We start from the raw sequence: 9,841 nt of genomic DNA, 5'->3' as shown, positions 1-9,841 counted from the left end.
GGCTTGGAGATGACACGGGAAATACGGTATTTATGCTGGTTTTAGACACGCGGCTTGGAGATGACACGGGAAATACGGTATTTATGCTGGTTTTAGACACGTGGGTTGGAGATGACACGGGAAATACGGTATTTATGCTGGGTTTAGACACGCGGCTTGGAAATGACAAGGGAAATACAGTATTTATGCTGGTTTTAGACACGCTGGTTGGAGATGACACGGCTTGGAGATGACATGGGAAATACGGTATTTATGCTGGTTTTAGACATGCGTCTTGGAGATGACAAAGGAAATACGGTATTTATGCTGGTTTTAGACACGCGGCTTGGAGATGACAAGGGAAATATGGTATTTATGCTGGTTTTAGACATGCTGGACAAGGGAAATACGGTATTTATGCTGGGTTTAGACACCTGGTTGGAGATGACATGGGAAAACGATATTTATGCTGGGTTTAGACACACTGGTTGGAGATGACACGGGAAATACGGTATTTATGCTGGTTTTAGACATGCAGGTTGGAGATGACATGGGAAATACAGTATTTATGCTGGTTTTAGACACGCGGGTTGGAGATGACATGGGAAAATGATGTTTATGCTGGTTTTAGACATGCGGGTTGGAGATGACATGGGAAATATGGTATTTATGCTGGTTTTAGACACGCTGGTTGGAGATGACATGGGAAATACAGTATTTATGCTGGTTTTAGACACGCAGGTTAGAGATGACATGGGAAATACAGTATTTATGCTGGTTTTAGATACGCTGGTTGGAGATGACATGGGAAATACGGTATTTATTCTGGGTTTAGACACGCAGGTTGGAGATGACAAGGGGACATTTAAGGGCAAATGTTCAGAGAGTTGCAGGGTAGAGCTGGAGCTCCAGTGGGCCAAGAGCACGAGAAAGATGCTAGGTAGTCACAGAAGTGGGAACTGAAGCATCTAAGGCAGGTCAGATGTTGCGGAGAGGAAGACACCTCGTTTTAAGTGACAACTACACCAAGGGTATGGGCAGGGGGCACATGTTCCATGCGCCAGAAATCCAGGGAAGTGAAGTGGTTCGCTCGAGAGGTCTCATGGCAAGTTAGTGACGCAGCCACTCCACCCCACTTTCCTTGATGTGTGTGGTCCCATTTGCTTTACGTTGTAACGGAAACCTTCTCAATGTTCAGATATACCTGCTGTACAGTGGACACAATGCCATTTCTTGACAGTCAAGGAAGGCTAACCAAAGACAGAATTTCATTTCCTTAGTTTATTAAAGATGACAATGAACTGCCAGGCTGTGCAAGAACCACGGCAGGTGGAAAGCCAGTTCAGAGCACAGGCTGCACACACAGAACATCTCTACTGAGACTCGCGCTTCTTCTATGGTAATTCAACAAGAGCTCTAAATCCTTGGCAGAGAACGTCAAAACAGCCTCATTTAAGTGGAAGATATTTGTCTTCCACTTTTCTGCTATGTCTTGAATCTTGTCTCCACCTGGTAAGCAACCTATGTTTTTTTCTTTCCCTTTATTAGAGAAAGAACACTACCCTCAACACTACCCTCACCTTCGTTTAGAAGGAATTCTCTTCAGTGCATTCAAAGCTTCTCCCCACAACAGCAGGGGATTTTCAGATACTGACAAGTTGCAAAGTGCTTCCAAAACATCCCATCCTCTACCCGCTTTCCCCCTCTCGAATAAATAAATAAATGGGCATTTGGACGGTGATGGCAGCAGCGTGTCAGTCACTAAAACACGCACGATCTGAAGGGATGGGGTGCAGTTGAGGGAGACGGAGAAAAGTAAGTGACAAGTCAGGAGCCTGTGAGACTGCTGAGTTCGGCTTCAGAAGCTGTCAGCATTTTCATCCTTTGATCCTGTGCTGATGAGAAACAGGCGGGACAAGAGAGCACATCTCCAGCGACCTGGAGAGGGAGCTGGATGTGTCACTTTTTTGTTTTCGTTTTGAGACGGAGTCTTGCTCTGTCACCCAGGCTGGGGTGCAGTGGTGCGATCTCGGCTCACTGCAACCTCCACCTCCTGGGTTCAAGCGATTCTCCTGCCTCAGCCTCCCAAGTAGCTGGGATTACAGGTGCCCGCCACCATGCCTGGTGAATTTTTGTATTTTTGGAAGAGACGGGGTTTCACCACATTGGCCAGGCTGGTCTCAAACTTCTGACCTCAAGATCTGCCCGCCTTGGCCTCCCAAAGTGCTGGGATTACAGGCGTGAGCCACCATGCCTGGCCTGGATGTGTAATTTAAACCAAACCTGGAAGGAGAGCTCACCATTTTTATAAACCCCTGGGTCTGGACCTGGGACCGAACCCCTAGTGAAACCTGAGTTCCGTGAAGCTCCCTGAAGGGCCCGGGCCTTCCAGTCAGCCCTTCAGAACTGCTGGCCTTGGCCTTTAGAGCCTCACTGTGAACAGAAGAGAGAACAGCTCCAGGGTCTTGTAGCCCAGCGTGGCTTTCAGATCCCAACTTTGAGGCAGAGGAACCAAGAGCAGGGGCCGGTTCCCACACGTTCCCTCTCGTGCTGGTGGAGCCTCAGCCCTGGCCATCACCTTAAGGCCTCTCCCACCTCCCTGGGAGATTCCTTCTTACCGCCAGCTCAGGCTCTCATCAGCTTCCACCAACCACAGGCCCCCTTCTGTTCAGCTTCCAGGGACAGCGCCCACGCCCATTGTTCTCCTACCAGCAGGCAACTACAGGAAGACGGGCCCACGGGCTGAATTCAGTCCCAGAACAGAAATGCTGCAGGCTTTAGTTCACAGAGCCGCCCGCTCTTGGGGAAGCCACTCTGACCAGTGTTTTCACAGAGGTTAGAAGCTGCATCAACTTGAGGAACATCACAAACACACACATGGTCCCATCCAAGGACTTCGCCGTCAACACACACATTAACAGAGGGAGGCAGTACACTAAAACCAGCACTATCGAAAGGACTTTGCCGTCAACACACACATTAACGGGGGGTAGGCAGTACACTAAAACCAGCACTATCGAAAGGACTTTGCCATCAACACACACATTAACAGAGGGAGGCAGTACACTAAAACCAGCGCTATCGAAAGGACTTTGCCGTCAACACACACATTAATGGGGGGGAGGCAGTACACTAAAACCAGCACTATCGAAAGGACTTTGCCGTCAACACACACATTAACGGGGGCAGGACGCACACTAAAACCAGCACTATCAAATGGGGAACTGAACAGATAAACATCACCAGGCTACACAGAGCTAAGTGCATAATTGGCATAAAGGCTCTTGTTATCCCAAGAACACAGAACATTCACACTCACATCCACACACTGTCGAGTTCTGTAACAGCACTAATAGCAGGAAGCTTTTCTCCACCTTTGACCACAGAAGCTAAGGCAAGAGAGACTCGGCCACCAGGGAAGGACGCAGCTCTGCTGCACAAGGGGAGAGAGAAGGGAGTTGGGTTGTAGTTTCACTGAGAACCACGATGACCATCGAACAGAGGACAGAGTGGTCAGGGACACACTAAGAAGAGGGTGGGTGGGGTTCCTGTCCTCACCTTAGGATGGCATCAGGGACTTGCCTGAGCTTCAAAGATCATACCTGCACCAAAAAGCCAGGCTAACTAAAAGAGACCTTAACACTAAGAGGGGCCGACAGCCCCTGTGAGTAAGTGCTCCTTCAGCAAGAGCTGCCGCCTCACGTATGCTTGTGGCATAAGGCTGCAGACGAGCCTGGCCTAAGCATCAGTTCTGTTCTTTGCTTCAAGCTCACCAGGGCAGATGAAGAAAGTCAGCTTCTGGCATCATCTATACTTCAAATATTCCAAACGGGAAATCCCAGCAACACAGGGACATTCACGGCTGCCTCTCTGAGGTCTCTGAGGAGTCCAGGATAGTCATGATTGTTGTGTGGCCCCCAAAATACCCAAATAAGTGGACAAAATGCCCACGACGTAGTCTCATTCTCTGCTGCTTCTCCTCGGGGCACGGTCTGACCCCAGTCCAGGACAGGGAGAGAGAGAACGCCACTGTTTCAGCAGCAGGAGGAGAGGTGGCTGAGAAAGGCCTGGCTCAGAAGCTCCAGAACAAGAACAAAGGAAAATTGGAAAAGATACTTGACATGCAGGTGAAACCAGGTCTGGTTCTAGAGGAGAAGAAACCAGGTCTGGTTCTAGAGGAGAAGAAACCAGGTCTGGTTCTAGAGGAGAAGGCCACAGACGCTGGAAGAACTGGGTCTTGCTGTCTCTTCCCCTGACAGAGGCACTAGAAGCTTCACTGAAGGACCCACATGTCAGTTCTCATGAAAACACCTGGAGCTTACAAATTACCTGTCACCACAGACTCTGGACCCATCAACCTACCAAAGGCTGACTGCACATGGACGTCAGACAAGTCAGTAAAAAAAAAAATGATAATTAAAAAAAAGAAGCAGCCCCAGGTGGGGCAAGTCCTTCAAAGAGTGGCTCAGTTCTGCAATATGTGTGACCCCGGCCCAGACAGGGGCTTCACGTGCTTTCTTCAGGTGGCCTCCAGGACGGCGGCTTCCAGGGCCAACGCTTCGGCGGGCTCCTCCTCGTAGTCCGACAGGTAGGACTCCAGGCTCTGCCTGGCCAGCGCCTCCCGCCGGGCCTGCAGCCGCTCGCAGCGCGGACAGCTTCCAGACTTGAAGCAGGCTTTATGGTAACACGCTTTACACTCTACTCAGGTTGGGAAGGTAGGAGAGAGAAGAAAACAATTTGTATTATCTCCAGCTAGAGGTCAGTTGCTGCCACAGCCCCTTCTCGCCACCAAGGTGCGGTGTCCCCTGGGGAGGCCCTGTGAGGTGCTGAGTGGCACCGAACTCTTGCTAACAGGGGTGGCTCTGGGGAATCAAGGAGCCCTGTGTTCAGGCTCACTTGCCCGACGCCTGCACCTGCCCTCACCTTCACAGGTCCGGCACTTATGGAGCTCAAAGGGAAAGATGATGTCATCCTCATTCTGACAGAACTCACAGATGAAGCCCTTGGCTTGGCAGAGCTGGGGAGGAAAAACACAGATGGCAACATGAGGAGCGGCACATCAGGAACTGGCACGGGAGGGTGAACACCAAGGACGGGAGTGGTCTGCAGGGTTCTGCTGCCCACAGGGAGGAGGCCTGGGCTTGACTCAGAAGCATGAAAGCTAAACTAGGGCCAGGGCTGGGCTGGGTTAGACACAGCTTTAGGCAGGAGATCAGACAGGCACTAGCCACAGAAGCTCTGACCCCTGGCGTGGCTCTCCGTAAGAGAGGAAAAGGAGGAAATGGCACCACAAAGGGCTTCCTAAGCCGACAGTCCCATCTGGGTTGTGATTTATTTCAGAAAAGGAACCACAACCAATTAAGATCAAATGTGGAGACCAGGCTGTTCCTCAAATACAGCACCCAGTCTGGAGTCCGCTTATAGTGAAGTATTTCCAGTTCCTTCCAGACACACAGGGTTCCCTACCTATGCCCAGCTCTAATTCTGGGACTGTCACAGGAACATAAACTGGGCATAGTCTAAGACAGGAAGATCGAAAAGTATAATTTCTGCATTTTTTACATGTTGAGTAGATCACAATAACGATGTACGTTTGTGGAACACATAAATATACAAAACGATGTCACACAAATTAGGATAACAAACGAAGGCCGAGGGTAGAAGCTCTCCAGATTCGAATCCAGAGTTCTCCTCTCACATCATGACAATTCCTTTCTTTTTCTTGTGGGGGATGGAGTCTTGCTCTTGTCGCCCAGGCTGGAGTGCAGTGGCGTGATCTTGGCTCACTGCAACCTCTGCCTCCTGGGTTCAAGCGATTCTCCTGCCCCAGCCTCCCGAGTAGCTGGGATTACAGGCCATCATGCCCAGCTAATTTTTGTATTTTAGTAGAGATGGGGTTTCATCATGTTGGTCAGGCTGGTCTTGAACTTCTGACCTCAGGTGACCCACCCACCTCAGCCTCCCAAAGTGCTGAGATGACAGGCCTGAGCCACTGTGCCCGGCCGACAATTCTTTAGTGAAAGTCTACTCAGTCCTGCCCAGAGCTACCCAGGGCCACAGCCAGCACCAGCTCCTCCCCTCACTCGAGGTTCTTTAGATCGGGTGCTCTGGCTACTCTCCAGGCTAAGGAACAGCAGTCCTTTCCAGTTCCTCTCCCAGTGCTGACTGGCCACTTCAACTTCCTCGAGCTAAGTGGCCAGAACCCTAGGTCCACCCCACTCCCTATAACCCTAAAAGCAAGGGCTCAGCTGCATGCCACAGTGAGACCTTCTCACCATGCATCTCTCCACATGGGCAGCCCCTGCCCTGGTGAGCTCAGCAAGCCGGGGCCCCAGCTCCCCCTTCCTGGTCGCCGTCAGATCATTCAGTGAGTACAGGTGGAGGTCCTCCGTCAGGTGGCCCGGGACTGTGTCAAAGGAATCCAGAAGCCTACAGGGAGTGACAGGAGGCAGGGGAGGGAATGAACAGTGCGTGTGCCACGTCGTAGTAGAAGGATCCCTATCCAGAAACTGCAGAAAGTAACAAGGGTGGGCAACGATCGGCCAGCCCAGTGTTCCAGGCCACCCCAGCCGTTCCACACTACTAGGTGTCTGGATGGCAGAAGTGACTACAGACTCCTGCAGAGTGGTCCACGTGGGATCCAGCCTGCTAAGAGCAGCGGCCTGCCCTGGAGGGAATGACCACAGATTCCCCCTCCAGAGAGAAGGACACAGATACAGTTACTGCTGTGGCCTCTCGTTTACCACTTTACATTTCTGCAAAATCTCTCTACTCTCCTCCGTTACATAACAAGAGCCGAGTGCTGGGATGTGTCCCTTTCGGAGACAGCAACGTGGCCAGAGGGCTCTGGCTCCACAAAGGACTTACTCCTTGGCCAGTCGACAAGTCTTGAACATGTTCTTCATGTGACACAGCTGGACCCGCAGCAGCTGAAAAGAAAGAGGTGGGGGCAGGAGTGGGAGGGGGATGTGAGAAGAGGAATCCAGTGCTGGAAGCCCAGGGCCTTTAAACCCTGGAGGTCTAGAAGCCTTGCATGCTGCAGCCAGAGCAGAGTGTCCTATGCTCTAACTCGCTCTAATTCACTCTGACAACTGGCTTCAGAGTGCTCTCTGCTCAGGGAAGGCCCCTTCGCCAGGTCTGTCTGCCCAAGTCACATAAGCAGCCTGGGGCAGAGGAGCGCTCTGAAATTCCAGTTTCTCACTAGCTACCCTATTCCTCATTCATTCACTCATGTTTTCAGTGAAGGAAGAAATTCTGCTTTTGCCATCGAGTGCTATCTACAGCTTCATAGCTGCCATTGCCAGGTTTGAGGCTCCAACTAGACAGATACCTGGGAAATGGGAAGAGATTAAGAAAGTACATAGGGAGGGCATGAATGGAGACGGTTACAGCTTTGACACTGCGACGACAAGAAGTGTGGTAATTGTGGGAAGCCCTGTATAACCAGGGGAAGGGACGAGGGAAGGAGATGAGGGGAGGGGACGAGGGACGAGGGGAGGGGACAAGGGACGAGGGGAGGGGACGAGGGACGAGGGGAGGGGACGAGGGACGAGGGGAGGGGACGAGGGACCAGGGGAGGGGACGAGGGACGAGGGGAGGGGACGAGGGACGAGGGGAGGGGACAAGGGACGAGGGGAGGGGACGAGGGACGAGGGGAGGGGACGAGGGACCAGGGGAGGGGACGAGGGACGAGGGGAGGAGATGAGGAGAGGAGACGAGGGGAGGAGAAGGGCAAGACTCTGAGGTGGCCTTTCCAAGGTCTTACCCGGACTTGATTGAGCAGCTTGACCTTCCTATAGAGGGCACTGTTTATGTCCTGCACGTTGAAGAGAGGATCATTCCAGATCTTAATGAGCAGGTCCTTGGAGAAATTGCTGACGTAGTACTTGCTGAAGTCCCACTTGCGCAGAAGCCGGCTGGGGATGACCATCTGTGCATTCTCGTGGCAGCACTGGCAGAAGTACTTGCCGAGGTACTCACAGTACCGCAGTCGCTTGATATAATCTGGAAAAACCGGAAAGCCAGAAAGCCAGATGTAACTCTCCCACCTACAAACTGGGAAGGGGGCTCTGCTCTTCCCTTGAAAGGGTGGAAAGGGACGGCCAATGGCCTCTAGCAACCTCTGTCTGAGTTCCCCAGAGCTCGCCGAAATCCAGAGTGGAGCCTGGGGTAATGTCCCACCTTGGAGGCCCTGAGGAAATAAAACCAGCCGCAGTTGGTAAGATCCAGCCTTGCCAGCTGGCTGGAACTACCCAACTTCCCACAGTATACAGGCCTGGCCATGCGCTCCCAGAAATCATTTCCCTCCGATCGCCAGCACTCTCGCCTACTACGAACCTTTCTTTCTCCTTCCCTACTTCTGCCACCTCCTGTGCCGCCTCTGACACGCCACCTCTCCCTACATGTGGGGGACGGTACAGAGCCTCTGGAGGCAGCATTCCCTACTTCTGCCCCTCCTGTGCCGCCTCTGACACGCCACCTCTCCCTGCACGTGGGGGAGGGCACAGAGCCTCTGGAGGCAGCATGGTGGGAAGGGAAGGCACTCACCGGGCTCAGTCCGGATGCCACACCCTGCACAGCGGTAATTCTGCTTGGCCACGGCAATTTTCCTCCTGAGGAAGGATAAGGACAGGGCATTGGCAGATAGCAGCTGCGTGAGGCCTCTGAGGTGTGAGGGACTGAGCACACACACACACACAGTGCCAGGTAAGTATGGGAAGAGAGGGGAATTCACCTAGGATTCAGTTGGACAACATTGAACCTACTGGGAGAGCCGACTCCATACAGGATTTAGGTCTAGGCAGTGACTCTCCCCAGGAATGAACCACACATTCTGTACAAATGTAAGCAATGACACGTGGTAAAGGAAAGAATGACAGGAGAGAAAAGCATCCATCCATCTTAGATAGAAAAGAAAAACCAGCAAGCTCACAAAACTGCTGGGAGGAAGGCAACAGGTTGGGGATGCCAGCAAAACAAAACCCGCCTTGTTTCCAGTCAGCTCTGAGACTTAAGAGTAAGAAACGACGGACAAAATGAACAACCCTCCTCCTCCGCCTTTAAATGAAGAGAACCGTGTGGGAAGGACAGCTGGAGGCAGAGACAAGTGGGAGAGACGAAAACCCTGACAATCCACAGAGGACGGATCTGTGCTCCCAAGGGCACAGACACTGGCCACTCACGTTGGGGCGGGATGAACATTAAAAATTATCTGAGGCCGGGGGGGCGCCCACTCCAAGTTGCCACGAACACGAATCCGCAGCTTGTAGATGTCAGCATGCTGCCCGTCATCCGGTGAGATGGGCAGTGAGTCAGGGATGGGTAGAAGCTGCAGGAGAAAACACAGTTGGGGTAAGCGCACACGGATGGGTGTGGGACACACAAACGCAGGACCCTTTTGGCCGTGACAGAGCATCATGAGTGAAAGACATTTCAGGAACACCACAGGATAAGAGCTTCAGGTAACCTTGGTCCTCAGAACCAACCAGGAGGCGCCAAGGTACTAGAAGTGAGGGCTGTGGGTTCCAAGAAGCAAAGAGAAACGGCCTCCCACGGCAGTGGCCCCACGGCTCATGTTGTTCCTGCGCCCATTCCAGGACCCTTGCCGTGCCAGGGTGTTTCATGCCTTAAAGACAAGTGCAGAGCAAAGAATCCAAGCAATTCGCTTTTGCGCAGCGTCTCCGAGCTGGTCAGAAACCAAACGTGACTGAGTCTGGCGAGCAGTCACGTGAATAAGGACGGTGAAGGAGCCGTCATCTCCGCTCTGACAAGGCGAGCAAGCATTCACTGTTCATTTATCACCTGAGCCACTGTAATAAATGGCTTCCATGAGTAAGGCGGGGAACACACAGGTTCATTCCAG

The 9,841-nt window shown here is 52.3% G+C and overlaps 1 protein-coding gene and 1 non-coding gene across 27 annotated transcripts in view; both read right to left on the bottom strand.

The window, feature by feature from the left end:
- Positions 1 to 1,245: 1,245 nt before the first annotated feature.
- RUBCN (rubicon autophagy regulator) overlaps positions 1,246 to 9,841 on the bottom strand; it is a 61,200-nt gene continuing 52,604 nt past the window's right edge. For 22 of the 26 annotated variants that reach the window (XM_077991033.1, XM_077991037.1, XM_077991035.1 and 19 more), the window contains 7 exons: positions 9,162 to 9,307; positions 8,527 to 8,591; positions 7,745 to 7,983; positions 6,847 to 6,908; positions 6,255 to 6,408; positions 4,903 to 4,996; positions 1,246 to 4,677 (listed from right to left, as the gene is read on the bottom strand). In XM_077991033.1, the coding sequence (XP_077847159.1) occupies positions 4,499 to 4,677; positions 4,903 to 4,996; positions 6,255 to 6,408; positions 6,847 to 6,908; positions 7,745 to 7,983; positions 8,527 to 8,591; positions 9,162 to 9,307 (939 nt within the window). In that variant the 3' untranslated portion in view covers positions 1,246 to 4,498. The remainder of the gene's footprint in view (positions 4,678 to 4,902; positions 4,997 to 6,254; positions 6,409 to 6,846; positions 6,909 to 7,744; positions 7,984 to 8,526; positions 8,592 to 9,161; positions 9,308 to 9,841) is intronic. The other 4 variants (XR_013413444.1, XR_013413445.1, XR_013413446.1 and 1 more) reach the window with 1 other exon arrangement.
- Positions 3,929 to 4,008, bottom strand: MIR922 (microRNA mir-922). The gene has a single exon (NR_032704.1). It is a non-coding gene; the product is annotated as a microRNA mir-922 (primary transcript).

This window comes from Macaca mulatta, chromosome 2 (assembly GCF_049350105.2).
Source record: "Macaca mulatta isolate MMU2019108-1 chromosome 2, T2T-MMU8v2.0, whole genome shotgun sequence".
NCBI lineage: Eukaryota > Metazoa > Chordata > Mammalia > Primates > Cercopithecidae > Macaca > Macaca mulatta.
Note: the sequence above shows the minus strand (reverse complement) of the source record. Positions and strands in the feature narration are given on the sequence as shown.